At 38.2% G+C, this 18,175-nt stretch overlaps 1 protein-coding gene across 7 annotated transcripts in view; it reads left to right on the forward strand.

Moving 5' to 3' along the window:
• fli1 (Fli-1 proto-oncogene, ETS transcription factor) overlaps positions 1-18,175 on the forward strand; it is a 37,716-nt gene that overhangs the window by 1,206 nt on the left and 18,335 nt on the right. For 2 of the 7 annotated variants that reach the window (XM_016676762.1, XM_016676759.1), the window contains exons 2-5: positions 464-575; positions 13,994-14,205; positions 14,447-14,601; positions 16,016-16,219. In XM_016676762.1, coding sequence (XP_016532248.1) covers positions 510-575; positions 13,994-14,205; positions 14,447-14,601; positions 16,016-16,219 — 637 coding nt within the window. In that variant the 5' untranslated portion in view covers positions 464-509. Of the gene's footprint in view, positions 1-463; positions 576-7,678; positions 7,888-7,940; positions 8,051-13,993; positions 14,206-14,446; positions 14,602-16,015; positions 16,220-18,175 lie in introns of those variants that run through there. The other 5 variants (XM_016676761.1, XM_007562746.2, XM_007562750.2 and 2 more) reach the window with 5 other exon arrangements.

Here is an 18,175-nt window from a genome sequence, read left to right on the forward strand (position 1 = left end):
GGGATGGGGGCCCTCGTTTTTTTTTTCTTCTTTTTTTTTGTGTGTTGCTCAGTTTCTATTGGCTAGAATTGAAGTAAGTAATTTATCCATGTTAGCTGTAGGTCACTGTTGTAATTTCCATCTATTGGCGCTGTTAAATGTAGGGAGGGTAGTAATTAAAACCTGCCTCTATCTAATAGCCCATACCAGAGGTTAGGGGGGAAAATCGGGCTTTATGAATGAATCTAGGCTTGAATTGACGTGCAGATTTGAGGGAGGGTGCACACTGGGTAAATTTTACCTTAACTCTAATTTGGTGGAGATTCAAGGTTGTGAATCTTTTATGGATTCACAACCTTGAAATAATAATAATAATAATAATAATAATAATAATAATAATAATAATAATAATAATAATAATAATAATAATAATAATAATAATAATTGTTTCCATCATTTTTCTTTGTCTTTCTTCTTCTTTCAGGGCCCATTGGACACTGAGCACCCTTGGGCCAGTCTGTCTAGTAGACATGTTTCAAACTGTCCCTGACACGTCGTCTTACGTTAAGGTAAGACACCACCTTCTGTTGGATCAGGTAATTTTGCAGGGTTCTTTTCTTTAAGTTTGCTGTGATAGTCAACAACAAAGTTTGCCAAGGCTATTTCAACTTATATGATGCTATAATTTAGTTATTACGTTCGATAATTTTGTTTCTTCTTTTTAATTTAGACAGTTTAACAATTTAACCAAGAGAGCTTTACAGTCAGAAAACATAGGCATGTGCTGGTATGGGATTCATTGAAAAAGTAACAATTTTAAATAAAAACATTTAGTGTAATCTAAATGGTTTTATTTAAACCGTAAAAAGTTACAATTATTCATACTTCATGAGTAAATGATATATTGTATTATGTTTAGAATGTTAGCAATTTATTATTTCAACATGATATAAGCAAAATCCCTTACATTTAGTACTGTTTTTTTCAAACAATAGACTATTTGCTGTTCAATGATCACATTTTCATATTCTTATCATACAATACGAAAGGGAGTTTATTGGTAAAAGTCATTTAGGTTTCATTCTATGACTGCTTGTTTAGTAACATAGCAGTAATATATCCAGTTCTATGGAGCTGTATTCTCCATAGAACTGGAAATGAATCTTAGAGCTATCAAAAAAATAAAAAAAATAAAAAATAGATAACTCATTTACTACCGAGTAGTAAATGATAATTTCATCAAAATGTGAAGCCATGAAAATGTTGACAGAACATTTTAGCACTGTAGCAAAACTCCAACTATTTAAAACCTTGGCACACCAACCAACCTATGCTTCTGCAATACTGGTTTACTTCTAGACACATAAGCTTTTGGTTCAATCAACTGTTAGCAATTCTAATTTGTCATGTGTGGTGTCCAGTATGGCTGATATATTTCTGTGAGCTGTATTTAGTCTAATTAAAAGCTAAATATTTTCAAAAAACTTGTGGTTAAGAAAATCTCTGACCTGATGCAAGAACATTTCTTGAAAATTTGACTTAAAGTGCAAATCAAATGCACCAGCAAGTTGGGTATCTGAGACATTACGTTTTATGGTGTGTTCTCTGTGTTTTGGAAGTCTGATTTTCCCAGGTCTTAGTCAGAAAATCAACAAGAACACCCAGAATTCCAATTGGGAAAGCCAGGGGTCATGGATCAGGCCCTGAGCTCAGATTCCAATATGGCTGTCTAACATAATGCCTAAACATGGTGACATTTAAAGGCATGAATAACAGTTTGTCTTATATTAAATAAGTGGCACACATATTTTGTGTCAGTTTGTATCATCACCAGTTACTCCTAAAGCAACTACGAAAAATCATAGTGGTTGTCTGACATTCTGTGTGAAAGGAAAGGGTTTTACATGCCACCTTCCAAGGGTGGTTCAAAACAAGGGCTAATAGGGTCCAGTGCCCAGGTAGACCTGGTGCAGGCCTCTGTTTTGGCCGCTGTACTGAAGAGCTAATACTAAATCCCTTTTGTCATGGTGAAATACTCTGGAACAGAAACAGTAGCTAATTGGTTGTCTTTCACTAGTTTAATCTTTTACATTCACAGTTTCCCTTTAACAATGCATTAGAAATTAAAGTATTACATTTTTAGCTTCAGCTGTTTTGATACTGGATCACAGTTTTCATTTCTTACATCAGGACTCTGCAACCTGATCTTGTTGACTCCTGAAGTGACTCTTTGGATCACTTTATATATATTAAATGACATATTGGCCTGTTTTATTTTATTTTATTTTTTTGGTCCTTTATGTTGTTCTGCGCCTTCCATAAAAAAAAGAAAAAAAAAAAAGACTGTGCCTCTGGTAAATTTGGTCTAGAACTGTCTCTACCACCATATTAAGATAATCCCTTTAGTAATAGCTTGGTAATCTTTTATGTCTGTCAAAAACCAATGCTTATCTTTTGTTTATTTTTAACATAGAGGATAAACTATATGTGGGAACTCATCATAAGAATTTATCAAAATTTGGACAAGTACAAAGATTTGGTTGAAATGTAACTAGTTTATTTAAGCATGTGAAGCAGTTAAACCTGATTATTATGTTCCCAAATGAAATGTTTGCCAAACATCTTAGCAATTATATCAATAAAATTCTAGCAGTTTGTTTGGTCATTAATGACAGGTAAAGACTTTTATTTTACTGCAGTGTCAAAGTGACTGACAGTAACAATAATAAAGAAATACCTGGTTACCCTGAAGTCACGATGCTCTGTTGTTGCAGTTTTTCTTCCTTTTAGCTCATTAAAATGTGGTGTTACGTCTCATTATCATGCCTTACGTCATGAATCCGCTCTCTGTCCGTCACGCTCCTGAGAGGGTAAATAGAGCAAACAACGCACATCTGGTTTTCATATAAATCCCGCATCTCGTCCCGCATGTTTGGCGCAGCGGGGATATGATACATCCAACGGATCCACACGTCTAGAAATAGCACTGAAACGCCAAATTGTTTTTCATAATAATAATAATTATTTATTTTATTTTTTTTATAAAATAAAGTCAAACATATTTTGTGTGTATAAAGTGAAAAAATGTCAATGAAAGCCAAGTGACTGCGTCACGTTTGACTGCTTGGACTGTATGCTTCATTCAAATGAGTCATTGTACAGTGAAGGGCTGTTTCTATCTTAATAATCAAGGTGTTTTTCCAAAGGGCGACTTCTTATGTTTTGAGGACTTATCCCCCTCTCCTCCATTTTTTTTTGAATAAGGGCTCCTTTCATCCAACCGCAGCGTTTGTGCCACCGCTGAGAGACTTTGCGTTTCAGGAGTCGGAACAATTCCCGATTTGTTGTAAGAGAGCTGAATAGCAGGGAATGTTTAAATAGAAAATATGAGCGTAAATTACTCTTTCTGTAAGAGGCGCACGGAGAGGGGAAACATATATTTTGCGACGCGTTGTGTTTCAGTTTGTTGTGGAAATGCAGCCTAGATTGTTTCCTTTTATTCTGGTGCTTCCGATCTGTGACTCCGGGGTTAAGCGTGTCTTCGCAATTGTTGCTTCCCTCTCAATCGCGCAGGGAGATGCTGGTCAGCATGTGGCACGCCTCAGTGTACGAAATCTAAAAAAAAATATATATATATATATTCCCCATCTTTCGAGCGAATCCAAAGGGCCAAGGCATTTGGTTTTGTTTGGTTAAGGCCAGGCGAGACTGGAACTCTCCAATAAAAATAAATCTCAAATTAATTATGGCCTAGAGCGAGGGGCCAGACAGTTCGTGCTTCTATGTGCTGCAGACTCCAGTTTTTTTTTCTTCTTCTTCTTCTTTTTTGCCCTCGGTATTTTGACTCGGATAAATACCTTTTAGCCTGAGAGCAGGAATGATCTGAATACAATTCTGTAGTTTAATAAACAGGAGCAAGGGCTGGTTTACATGAACTGAGGATGCTTCAACTTCGGAATTGCAGTTATTTTTCTTGAATACTACCAATGTATTTTACATTGTTAAAAATGTCTAAAAGTGGTTATGAAAATGTCAAAACAAAATGGGGCTATATAAAACAAAGTGAATAGAAAAAGAAAAGAAAAAAAGCAACAGGAGCCGGTTAATGCATGGAGCTGTAAGATACGACATCATGTCAGTTTTCCCTACCTTTCAGATCTTACCACAGATTTATTTAAGTTGAAGAAGAAAAGATGGGCCCACAACAATTGAAAGGCTGCCGCACATACAAACTCACCAAAGTGTCCGCCCACCTCTGGCTTGCTGCCTCCGTGCTGAGACAGAGGAGCTACTGGCTGGTGGTGTAAGAAGAAATGTCTGGCTGTCTAGTTCCAGCGTCAAAGCCAGATGTTCTGTGGTTCACTGTGTAAACCAACTCGCATCTGTTTATTGGCCTTCTAAAATGTTTGTTACCGCTTTATTCATTATGATCTTGGGAGTTCTCGCTCCCTCTTGTCTTTTTGATAAGATTTATGACTGGGATGATGGATTTTCTTGTAAAATAAAGGAGTTTGCTTTTAAAACAATTATTTACAGGTTGGTAAGATTTGGTTTGACAAGAAAAGACAATATTTTGGGTGGTGAAACAAGACGACGTGCGTTATTCAAACCCACTTAAAGTTGGCACGAAGAGTGTAAGTGAGAGTAAATTTGACTTTTTTTTTATAATTAAAGTATATTTACGTATATTAAAACTGTTCAATTTGTGGAGGCTTTAAATCATAAGCATGCAGAGCAGTTCCAAAGGACCCCAAGAAAGATTTCCTTTAGGAGCCACAATTGAAATTCATAAAATGGAAGTGGACTTTAGGTTTTTATTGCTGTAAGCCATAATCATCAAGATTAACAAAAATTATCACTATGTGTCTAATGTATCTTTAAAACTCAACCCTCAACTCTTCCAGTCCTCGAGAATTTCCCTGTTCATTCACTAATAAGCATCAGGGCTATGTGTGTTTATCGGAATGCTTAAAAACTTATGTTTTTCTTTTTTTTTCAGATTTCAAGTAGATTTTTGGTATTATTATATTTCATTTATATGCACCACATGAGCACAATTGGTGCTTTTCTCAAATTGTCCTTTAATAAGTTTAATCTCCTTTTAGGCCCAAAGACCTGCAGGGGGCTTTCAGCAGTTGCAAAGTTTGCTTGTAACTCAGTCTGACCCTGTTGAAAAGGTATAAGATTCCTGTGGCATGTAAGATTAAGTAAAGAATCATGGTATCATTGTATTCACACAGACATTTAAAATTAAACATGCATAACATGACTTCATTGTTTTTTATTAAAAATCAATCAATGAATTAAAAGCAAAAGACAAGAAAAAGTTTTTACTATTGCTAAGATAATTAGCATATTGAATTGTACAGTAATATGGAATTTTCTTAAGCAAAACTATAATCTGCTCTAGTAAAACACTCTTGCTTGTTATTCACCTACTTTCTCTCTATAGAGTGGCTCAAGCAAAGTCAGTTTGATGAATGAGCAAACTTTCTGAATGCTTGGAACCCCCTGCTTGTTTGAGAGTCAAATAAATATAGATTTTAATCCACATGCAATGGGTTACATTAATATAAACTATTGAAAACTTTAAAAAAGTGAAATGTTCTATATATTTTTGCTGCTTTAGTCTGAAGTAGGGTGACATCTTCATGGTAGTTTAAATAGTTTGATGTGTGTTTTCCATTTTTTAATTGAACTTTACTTAGCTTTGCTTCTTCATCATTTCACTGAGTCAAAAGGCTAAGCTGAAGGCTGGCATAAAAATGTAATTTAGCAGTGGGCCTCAGCTGACCTCGGGCCAGCCCTGGACACCAATCAAATTCTTCGACCAAGCTGATATTAGGTAGTTAGTCATTCAGGCTATCTGTTAGAGGAAGACAGTTGGGGCGAGGCAGTTTTGCATGTTTGTTACAGTTATGGAAAAAACTCCTATCGCTTCAAGACTTTGTCAGACACCTCAGAGAAATCGCTTTCAGGCAAAATCTGAGTATTTCTTTTAAAATTCACCATATCTTACTGCCAGTATTTCGTCATAGTTGGACAGACAGACAGACAGACAGACAGACAGACAGACAGACAGACAGACAGACAGACAGACAGACAGACAGACAGATATAGATCTTTACACAGGTAGTCTCTCTACACCAAGGTGATGCAAAAACCTCCAGAGTTTGGAATGTGAAGAAAAACAACAAAAACAAACAAACAAAAAAAAAAAGCAAGACAGTCACTAAAGAGTTAAACAAGGTGTCTCCCTTAATTACTCGAGTCAGAGCTGGCCTCAGGCAGGAGAAGCCTTGACCCTTAGCAGGATCCAGATGTGGTGGTCCCAAGGGTGGGGGCCCATGCCGCCCCGCCAGACCCCCAAGTGGAGTGCAGACAGGCCGGCCCTGCTGTCAGGGGCAGGCTCCATTTGAGTCTGAGGGGCCGCTTCCCCACAGGCGTACTGCAAAAAAAGTATTCATTATTCTTATCATTGGTCAAATCACAACGCGTTATTAAACATTAGGAGACGATGTGTGCTCACTTTTGTCCAACGAAAAACTCTGTTTCCCCTCCTGTAATTGGACTTTGATTTAGTAAAATATAGCAATCTCATTTCTTAAACTCTGTTGACATGGTCTTTAATTAATTTGATTAAAATGCAGATCTTAAACTCGGAAAACTGACCTTTCTTTCAGTGTCTCTGTTCTGGACACGTTCAGAATCCCTCTCTCCCTCTTTAGAATATGCACTAAAATTGCGCTTGCATTGATGAGAACATTTTGAAAGTGCAGGCAAGGAAGAGGGGGGTGAAGTACCTTCGGAGGGAAGGACTCCTAACGTGAATTGTGCACAGACAAATGTAGCAGTAAATAATAATAATAACAATAAATAATAATCAAATGGATTAATTAAGTACACCTTGGTGCGCTTTTGTCTTTCTGTGTCTTTTTCCACAGAACACATGTTGCGGGAAAAAAAAAACAAAAAACTTTTAATTATATCGCGGCAAAGAGCTTACTACTTGTATTTTAATAATGTCAAAAGAACACCTAACATATCTGATCGCAAAAAAGGAAAGTTAGAAAAAAAAAAAACACAATAAAACCCTGTCACAGCTATCTCCTCAGTTTTGATTTAGAGCTCAGTTGGCATTGAGGGAAACATCTGTCCACTCGCAGGGATGAAATGCATTACTTCCACTATGAAATCCAGAGTAAAATTGTGAATAGTCTTGATTTACTGTGGGATGGAGGCATGGCCAGATGTGTCTGAAATGTAGGCGTGAGTCAAAAAGCGCCCTAAAACATTAAGTTCCAAAACTTATATTCATTCGTAAAAAAAAAAAAAATAAAATAAAAAAAAAATCTTCAAATACAGCTAAAAAAAATAAAAAAATAAAAAATAAAAATTCTGGACAAATAAACCCTTCTTCCACAGCAGCTGTGACATTACCGCCAGGGAATTAATACATAGCGCGCAACAATATCCCTCAGCAGGCACAACACTGCAATGGCCGTGTGCAACGCAGGCAGCCCAGCCATCCTGTAAATATTTCCGAGCAGAAAAAAACATAACAGCGGAGCGAACACTCAATTGTTTCCCTGCTTATCTCTCTGGGACAGTATCCTGCCTTTTTTTTTCTTTTCTCTCTCGCTCTCTTTTTTTTTTTTTTTTTTTTTTTTTTGAAGGCAGGACTTTCGGTGACACACAGCTTCCTTTTCAAACCTTCTCAACAGCGGTGACTTCACTTCCCAAACTTAGAGGAAAGAAAAAAGTCAATCCGGTAAAGAGAGAAAAAAGTGTCTCCTTCTCTCCGCCACATAGTACCGGGGGGGCACTGGAATTAACTCAGGAGCGTGTCATGTTTGGGATATCGTCGGGGTCCGCTGAAAATTGGGCAAAATGGACGGAACTATTAAGGTAAGGGTGGAGGACGGGGTGTATGAGTTTGTGGGGAGACAGTTTTTTGCGGAGTTGCGCCTCCTTTTTTTTTAAAGCAGCGGATTGAAACGATCCTCTGTCTCGGTCTGTGAGCTGGAACCTCCAATCCGACGACGATGGGAGATTTTTTTCTCTAACCAAGGTTTCTCTTCTTTTCTTCTTTATCCTAAAGCATTTTTCTTCCTTTTTATAATAAAGGCTTTCGAGGATACACGCTTAGTGGATTCAGATCTGAATCACGTTGTGGACTTTTCGGGGGACCGGGCGCATCATTACGCACGTCTGGGGAAGCCACTAAGGAATTATTGCTCGATTCAGACTAGAAACACACTTTATAGTCATTTATGTGGTGTGTATCCGCGGGTTCAAGCATTTAGTTTTAGAGATCACTGGATGTAGCGGCTGGACACGATGATGTTGAGCTGCGCAACAGCGGTGTGGGCACGTCGCCCGGCTCAGTCCTGAGGATCATGTCCGCGGGGTTAACGGAGCGGTGATGGTACCTGGCTGGTATCTGGAAATCAGAAAGTCTGCATCTGCTTCTCTTTGCGGATTTCGATCGTTGCTGAAACTCCGCGTCTCCCCGCTGCCGGACATAGAGAGTTTTGTCAAGCTGCAGAGGAAAGCTGTCATTTGGTAACTGCCCATGCCGTTTGCAACACTCGAAACCGCAACGCTTCACAATGATACCTTGGCTTGCTCCTTAAATAGTTGCACAACTTATTTTGAAACGGTATGCTGTTAGTGGCAGAGCGCTGGTCTGCATTAACACCACTTGGCTACTGGTTCCCTGAGACTGGAATTCCAGATGCATTATGGCTACAGCCTCCAGTCCAGATGTTGAAGCCCCGCTTGTCCCCAGTTAGACACATTCAGTCTACAGAGAGCTTATTTACTCCTGTTGCGTCTGAGAGATGTTACTTGTTCTTTTTTTAATTCTTGGAAATTTAAAGTAGCTCGTTTGTGGTCATTGGGTGTGGTGTCATTTTTCTGGGAAAAGAAAGAGAGACAGAGAGAGGAGAAAAATAGCCATGGAATTCCATCATTTATTGCTCACAGGTTTGTGATGTGCCATGGATGAATGGCCCTGGTGTAAGAGCATGGAATTTTTGTCAACTCGCATCTTTTTTTTTTTAACAAAACAAGGAGTTCCAGTAGCAAATGCAATCATAATTGTGTCCCTGAGTATATATGAACTTGTACATTCATGTTCACAAAAAAAATAAAAAAAAAAAGAAAGGAAGGACTCTCTAGCCATGAGAGTTTCCTGCTCTACACAATCTTTTCCTGACAGGTTTCCTCTTCCTCCTTAAACAAAGGACAGGAATGCCCCCCTACCCCCCACCCTCTGGGTGGCTCCTGTTAGGTTCACTGCGTGCTTATGTGCGCGTGTGCGTGCGTGCGTATGTCCGTGTGTGAACAGCAAACAGATACACGTGTATTCTGGATGTGAAGCTATTGCACATAGTATCTAGTCTTGACGCATTTAGGACCAGCTGGAACCCGGGCCAGACTGAATTGGCTGGTGTAAACAGAACCAAGGTGGCTCCCAGCAGGTGTCACACTCATACACAATGCTTATGATGGGGCTTGATTATGAGCTGCTGTGATTTATTTGCTGTTTTTTCCCACTCTTTGTCTGGGGAACACCCTACAAAAACAACCCACCTACTTCGCTCCTCCCTCCAACCCCACCAAAAAAAATAAAAAATATCCATTTATTTATTTATTTTTTTTTTTTCTGGAGGTCAATACTACCTGTGCGATTATGGTAATATATGTTATAGTAATATCTGTTGGAGAAGAAACAAAAAAAATATCTATTCTTAAGCCTGTCACACACAGCCTGATTTTGGCTCTGGGGCTACAGTCTGTTTTGGTGCCGTACCAACACATGTTTCTTTTATGTGAACATTTTCTGTCTGAAAATATATCTATGCAATATCTAAATTACTATCCCTTAACTTTGAGGCTAAAACTCGGGATTGAGGTCCAATCTGGGTTTGTAGACATTTACATGTTTTAGCTGAGACCGGGAAGCTTTGCAATGCGATCCTGAACTAATTTTAATTTAATAGATATTGGTGAAACAAACAACGTGAAACTGTGAAAGGGGAAATTATATCTATATTGATCTCTGTATCTGGTTGAAAGGTGATAGGGTTGTGCTAAATCTGGATGAGACCTATAATTCCAAAAAATCTAGTTTCAGCATATTTTTTTTTTAAGCTAAACAAAGACACAGCCTGAACAGCTTCAAATAACAAAATAAATGTTATTGGACATTCAGTCTTTGGAGCGATGCGCTGGGATTAAAGTCACAATCTCTCAATTTCCACACATACGGCTTTAATAATCCAGCTGTGCTTCATGACTGCAGAATTGAATTTGCTCTAAGACTGCATGTACGTAGTCAAGGATGTGTTTGTGACTTTCTTTTGCTGTCATTCTTGTAGATTTTTTTCTTACAAAAATTTGCCTCAGCAACATCTTGTCTGCACTGAGTCATCTCTCTGCTAAAATAGCAATTCAGTAAGTTTGCTATGAAGGTGCAAAGTTGCTGTCACCGTTTAAGTCTGTTGTAGTTCTGGTTGGAAATTGCACTCGTGACTTGCTCAACCCTGGCGACCTGTCCAGGTTGTGCCCCGCCTTCTTGCCGGTTGACCGCTGGAGATAGGCACCAGGACCCCTCGCAATCCCAGGGATAAACGTGTATGATAATGGATGGATGAATGGGCTTTATCTTACGCCTCTTATGACCCACATACTTTTTATATTATTAACCCCTAGAACCCGACGGACCCACCGGTGGGTCCAGCTGCCACGACCTCGGCTCACTCTGTAAACAAAGGCTCCACGTGCCTTTAAATTTTTTTTTATTTTTTATTATCCGCTAAAAGAGGCTTTGATCTTTCAAAAACTATTCCGCATAAAGGTTTTGCCCAAAATGTTAAGTTTAAATTTATTTATACCCCTTATGTTAATATCACAGGAAATGAGATTACAACAGTCTAGTTCATGCATCACCATATGACAAGAAATTTGTAAAGTTTTTGTTAAGCTTTTTGAGTTTTTTCGTTACTTACAGACCGAATTGTGGTCTTTATAGTTAATATTTAATTGTTTGGGATCTGCGGATGGATGGATGGATGGATGGATGGATGGATGGATGGATGGATGGATGGACATTCTCATAAGTAGTCAATATATTTTCATCTAAACCTCCATTGTATGTAGACTTGACTCTCACTCATGTTTATATGATGTGCATGAAAAAAAAAATAAAAATCATGAAGGTTTTTTTAAAATGATCGTTGTGGTTGTAGCCAGCCTTTATAGATACAAAACGATGCCGTCTTGGAGGAAAAAAAAAAAATAAATTAAACATTTTACTTCTATTTATTTTATAATTTATAAAAAAAGTTGACTAAAATCAGAAATGAATTGACATGCAGAGCTTTAAATGGATGGCTTTGATATTGTTTGTTTAAGAGTAGAGGAATTAGGAAGGGATGGAATGTTAATTTGTAGGTACAAAATGTCACTGAAATACACGTTGTAAAACAATAATTGAGCAGGTGCTTAAAAGTTGCTGTTGCTTGGCTTGAGGGTTAGGTTAGAGTTTGGGCTTTGATATCATTTTTAAATAGTTGGGTATTGGTTTTCTGCATGCAAATGCAACGGATGAAAACTCCTCACAATGATATGACATTTTCTTTAAGGACCCCTAAACCTCAGGACCACAGGCCAGTGCCCAAGTCACTCCTTTTTGAAGCTGACCCAAGTGACACACATCATAAATTATTGTCTGATGGTGTAGAGCAAACAGAAAAAAAGGTGTAACTGCCTCTAGATTTCACAAGTAGCTGGTGTGTGTTCCTTAGAGATACTGGAGTAATCAGAATAGTGCTGTTTTTTCAGCTTTCCACAGTTACATGGGGTTGTTTCTATTTCAAAGCAATAAAAAAAACCCTGCTGCAATCTTAATAAACACAAACCACTTGCCAATCATGGCTCCAATTGTGGCAACTGATATGTCAGTGTAAATATAACGTGCAATAGTCAAAATAGTTTGCAAAGCTCTTATCAAGCTGTTATAAGACATTCCCTCACTCTTTTGCCCTTATCATCTGCAGACTAGCTGCTGTGTTCTGCTCAGATAGTGTGCCTTGGTGCCTAAATTCAGACCATGATGGATTCTCAGATGAAATCAGAGAAAAAAAAAAATAAAAAAAATTGTTCAAGTGGTTACATATATTTCAACTTTTCAAAAAACTGCTAATTAACCCGAAAGAATATGGTGTAAAAGGCATTCAATCTTATTTTTGTTTGACATAACCTAACAAGTTTGCCTTTTCCCATAAAAGAAAGTTATGAAAAGGTGATGTTCATGAAAGGTCAGCATTGAATTGTCAGTAACATCCAGAATCTATAATGTTTGAGATTTCAAATTGCTCAGAACCTATACCACATCTTATAAGTTGTTACATATTTGTTTAAACTGCAGCACGGTTGCTTGAGTCAGCTGCTACTACCGAAAAAAGGAACGCAAACTAATATTTGTGTGCATTATTGTGCAAATAAATGTACCTGCTTTCTGTTGAGGTAAAAAAGTAAACACATGCATTGAAATGGGAAAATCCAGAAACTTGTGATCATGACTTTGCTTTCATAAACATTCTAGAGAATGGAATGGCTGCATGGTGGATCTATGAATTAATGAATTTCAAGTCACATCTTTCTCCCTGAAGCAACTATGTGGCATGCTGGAATGAAAAGAAAGTCAGTCCTCTGAGATCAGACACGTCTCCGTCTCTACTGTGCCATCAGATCCGATCAAATCCAGATGTGCATCAGAATCAAGCCTAATCCTCAGAGCCATATTGTTATGATTTCACTTAATATTTTTCTTTATTGTTTTTTTTTTCTGTGTTTACTCTTCTAAAAATAATGTGAATAAATCAGTACTATGCAATAATAAGTGCAATAATCATTGTTTTAAACGTCTTTAAAACAATGACGTTTAAAATCAAACCCATCAACTGCACAGCACAAGCTTCGCTTTTAAGACATTACGCAAGGAGCGCGTCTAAACCGCACGATATCTTGGCCTGCTCTGCGAGTTTCTGCGTTTGTTTTCTTTAATAAACTGACATTGCTCCAGCAGCGCCGAAGCACAGGGGTCAGTGTAGCTGTGACCCCCCTGCTTCTGTTGAGTCTTCAGCTGTGGAGGGAAGCCCAATGCACAGACATGATGCACACAGTCTGGCTCAACAGGGGATATGGATGTCCACATTAATCTGGAAAATAGACCTCTGATACCAATTTACGTATAAGGAATCATGGGGAGTTAGGTTAGAAGTAGACAACTTTTTTTTTATTTTAGTTTTAGCTACAAGCATTTGCTAATTAATACTTGTCAAATTATAATCTGAGTGGAACAAGAGTTCTGTAGCATCTTATCTAACAGCTTTGTGAGCATGACTGAAGTGATCTTAACATCAACAGGAAGCTACAGCCCTACATGAACTGTATACACAAACTACAGAGGATCCCAGACTGTGATATGACTCATAAGTGCACATAATTGGTGTAAACAAAAATACACAGGAGATTGGAAATTTAACTTCACATGTTGCAGGGAAGGGGCTTGAGCCTTATTTGCTGCCTATTGTGAATGTGAGGTCACATAATTGAGATGCTATATCTACCTTCTTATGTGTTTATCTTTTACCTCTTTCAAGATTATGACTTTTTGAGGCCGTTTGTGTCTATGGTTAGTTTACCTGTCAAAAAAATGAAGCAGACACTTGAGATTCTGACCAGGTGGTCAAAGGTAAGGGTTAAACGAGAAGTCTGTCAGTTTTGATTGCCAGTTGATCTCTCTATGCCTCTGTACTTCAAAACTTGTCATCTGAGTTGAGTTGATTATTGTTTTTGTTATTGGGAGGACCACCAAAACAAACAAACAAACAAACAAAAATACAAATTCTGATTCTGATTCTGTGCTGTCATATGAAATAATGTATTTTCTTATAAGTGAAAAGTAAGTTAAGTAAAACGTTTTGTTTGCCCACATTTACAGGAGGCGCTATCAGTGGTGAGTGAAGACCAGTCCTTATTTGAGCCTCCCTACGCTGCTGCTGCCCCTCTCCCCAAAACAGACATGACTGCATCTGGCACACAGGACTACAGCCAGACCCACAAAATCAACCCTTTGCCCCCACAGCAGGAGTGGATCAACCAGCCTGTGCGGGTCAACGTCAAGAGAGAATATGAGCACATGAACGGATCCAGGTATGAATACAACGACTTACTGTTCCTCTGATATTTCTTTTTTTTTTTTTCATTAAGAATCAGACACATCTGAACTTCTACTGTAATCATTTGACAGCTTTTAACATCTGACATATTTGAGCGGGGAAGATTAGACCTTTTAATGTTTGATGCCAAATTCAATTGCTAGAAAGCAACTCAACACCCAAAATGTCTGCTGATAATGTTTCAACAGGTCCACGTCTGATTTGTTTTTGTGCAGCAGGGAGTCTCCCGTGGACTGCAGTGTGGGCAAATGTAATAAGCTGGTCGGGGCTAATGACACATCTCAGATGACCTATGGGAGCTATATGGACGAGAAGAATGCTCCTCCCCCCAACATGACCACCAATGAGCGGAGAGTCATTGTACCTGCAGGTAGGCAAAGGGCATGCTTTATAGCTTATGGTTTGTTTAATCATTATTTATGTCATCAAGGTGAATGTGGATAATTTTATGCAGGAATATATTTATTAGTCAAATGACTTTTCAGTACATTTTAAAAGAACTATTCTGAATAAAATGGTTTCATTTCCAGGTGTTTGGTTGTTGGGTTACGGTTGGGGATTAAAACGAACATGGCAAATTATACGCTTAAGAGTTTTTTTCAGAACTTTCTCCCTTAAGTGAGCACTTTTGTGTGTTAAGCATTCAAGACATGCCTTGTGAGCCAACAACAAATGTATCTTAATTTATTAATAAAAAACCCACATCAGTCAATTTGCACTAAAGTACTTAGAATAAAGTGTTTTAGAAGCTGGAAATTGTAAGGCTGAATTTCATTTGATCAACACTGTGGTGTCCAATACACACTCAACAAAACTAGTAGAAAGGAAGAGGTTTTAACTGGCTGTTCTTAGAAAAGCTTACAGGAACTAATCATTCGTTCAGTGATAATTATTTGAATGAATGTGTACTAACCTTAACAGAAGCAGCAGAAAGTATTAACATAGAACCACTCAAACAAAGAGTGTTTCCCTGTGTACTGCACCTAAAGATTCCTAAAGAGATTTAAATGATTTTTAAACTGCAAGTGTTGAAACCTTTGTAACTATGTCCATTTCATGCCTTATATCTTCAGGCACAAAACTGAGCTGCTTGCCACATATTGTCTATTTCCCTTTCTTCCAATGTATCGACTAAAATTCTACTTTGCTTCACATAATGGGTCTGTGACTCCAATATGTACAGGAGGTTACTCAGTTAATTTGACGAGTCCTCTTTCATATTACTGAACTGACAAATGGATACAAGAAACAGTTACAATAATGTATAATACAACCATTTCAGAAACTATTATATAGTTTAGTTCAACTATGCATTAGATATGTATATTTTTAAGACAATTTATTTCTGTCTCTTTTGGAAATACTGAAATATTGGCTAAAAAGTACATAGATATGCAGTTTTTTTTTTGTACATTTGCATGGAATGTTTTTTTTTATGGGAACAAAAGGAAGGTTAGAAGAGAAAGAAATGCAAAAACACGGGTACAAAATAGGGTTAAGAATTGGCAAAGAGCCAAAATAACCAACAATTGAATAGGGCTCACAACAAAGTGAGCCCTATTCATGTATCATGTATCACAGTATCATGTCTCAGAAGTAAGTTCTGAGACATGATACTGTGCTCCTGGGAGCCCCCTGCTGGTCTGGAGTCACTAAGCAGGAACAAGCTAACCTGATGTTTCAAACCATCTCTGTTTAAAACTTTCATGGTTCTCTTATTTGTGTGTTTATCTCTAAGCACTTCAGCCAATAAACTTCCACTCGCTCCTGTCGTCTTCCCACAGACCCATCACTGTGGTCTCAGGACCATGTGCGGCAGTGGCTGGAGTGGGCCATCAAGGAGTATGGACTGCTAGAAATTGACACATCAATGTTTCAAAACACAGACGGCAAAGAGCTCTGCAAGATGAGCAAAGACGACTTCCTCAGACTTACCACCCTGTACAACGCAGAAGTGCTTCTGTCTCATCTCAATTACCTCAGGGAAAGTAAGTGTGCATTGTAATCTTTGTGTGAGAAGTCAAAAAAGAAACAGAACAAAAAAAATCAACAGGAATATGGGACAGTGAAGTATAAAATGCTCACTGTAAAAAAAAAAAAAAAACTCCTATTTGGTAGACGGATACAGAAGTACTTGGAAACAGTTAGAGAATCTTTGAACTCTTCTATTTGCATAAGGCTATTTGTGGACTGGTATCTATTTATGCCAGAAAATGAAAATCATTAAGTGAATGGTTTCTTTTCATTCATGTTTTTTCCTCATCTTTTAGACAAAGAGTGAGAATGAAAAAAAAAAAAAAATTGTTTTTCCTTTCCAAGTCAACCCCGAGAGAGCAAATGATAGATATTATTTAGCCACTGAACTATACCAACAATGAACAACAGAATTGCTTTAGCTGGAACTCATTTCTCCGTAATGGTGCTCCATCTGTAGCAGAAATGTGGAAACCAAGACGGGTTTCTTTCCCCTCTCGAAGATAACCATCAACTACATCCCCCTCGCTACACTTTGCAGCGCCTTTATTCCACATGGTCCAACAAAAAAGATGAAGCCCAGGTGCATTGCCTCAGGAAGGCAGTTCGGCCTGTATGCTCAGCACAGCAAAGAACGTTGATCTGCAATTTTCAGTGGGGGCAAATAAATATGAGCCTCTTACCTTTGAAGAGTGCCTTGTTGTAATCCAGCTTCATATGTTTCCTTGGAGGAGCAGAGTCGGTTTTCTGAGGCCATATGCAAATGACGTTTTGATATAAGATGTAACATCTGGTGTGGCTGTGGTCTGAATACACATTAGTTCGTAGCTCAGAAATTTGGGTCCTGTTGCTCTGGACAGTGTGAGTTTTTTTTTTTTTTTGTATTCTACTGCTGTTGCAAAATATCATGACAGCACATTGGGCGGGGTGACTGCTAGCTCCACTATATTTAAAATTTCTCGTCTAAAATTGCGATGGACCTTGATGTGATGTAATGGGAACTGTATTTTTTGGGTGTCAATGGTTTTCTCTATGTAGAGCATCTGGGGAGAGAGAGAAGGAGAGATGGCTAACATCGGTATAACGGGCTCATTGTGAGGCACTGTAGCGGGTGGATCTGTCTGACCGCTACTGGGCACACTCTGCAAAGCAGTTTTCATAATGGCCACTGACTGCAGGATTTAGACACCAGCTTTGGATTGCTGCATTGCAACCCTGCCCGTCATTGCTCTTTTTCTTTTTTTTTCTTTTTTTATTTAAACGTTGTGTGTTTTGGAGACAGAAGGGATGTCTTGGGGTTCCTGCTCACTTTCCAGTTGAAAATTACCTTGGATCCATTCCCACGAGTCAAAATGATGAATTCTTCCAAGTCAGGACTGAAAGACCCGATTTGGAGATAGAAAAACAGTTTATATTCTTTACACTAGGGGCCTAAGGAAAAAAGCCTTATTTATTAGCGAACTAATGTTTTACAAAATCCAAAACAAGACAAAGACTCTGATTTAGATGCTTAAGTAATTCTCATTTCTCCCCTCACAGCACAGACAAACAATATCATAACTGAGCCTTGTCCACAAAATAGACCTCTGGATTGAGTCATGAGCACTTGAGCTCAGGCAAGGTTCCAAAAGATGGAGAAAAAAAAGGGGGGGGGGAAGAAAAGGGGAGAGCAAAGCCAAATCCTGGAAATATTAGTGATTATAGATCATGTATGTCAAGCTCGGTCCCAATTTGCTACTCTCAAATATTAAGCCCAATCCTCCTTCAAAAAATTGATGGTGCTATAATCATCATAATTTCATAAACATCTGTCTGTACCGTGTGTGCATTTGGTTAGATTTTTTTTGAACGTCTGATTAGCATTCCTCTCAGTCATTAGGACTCTTGGCAAATATACAGAGAAGAAACCTTTCCGCCCTATAGTATAGCATAACAAAACATTCCTGCCACGTCATGTGCTGGACCGTTCA

This window comes from Poecilia formosa, unplaced genomic scaffold, assembly GCF_000485575.1.
Source record: "Poecilia formosa unplaced genomic scaffold, Poecilia_formosa-5.1.2 Scaffold141, whole genome shotgun sequence".
In the NCBI taxonomy this organism is placed as follows: domain Eukaryota; kingdom Metazoa; phylum Chordata; class Actinopteri; order Cyprinodontiformes; family Poeciliidae; genus Poecilia; species Poecilia formosa.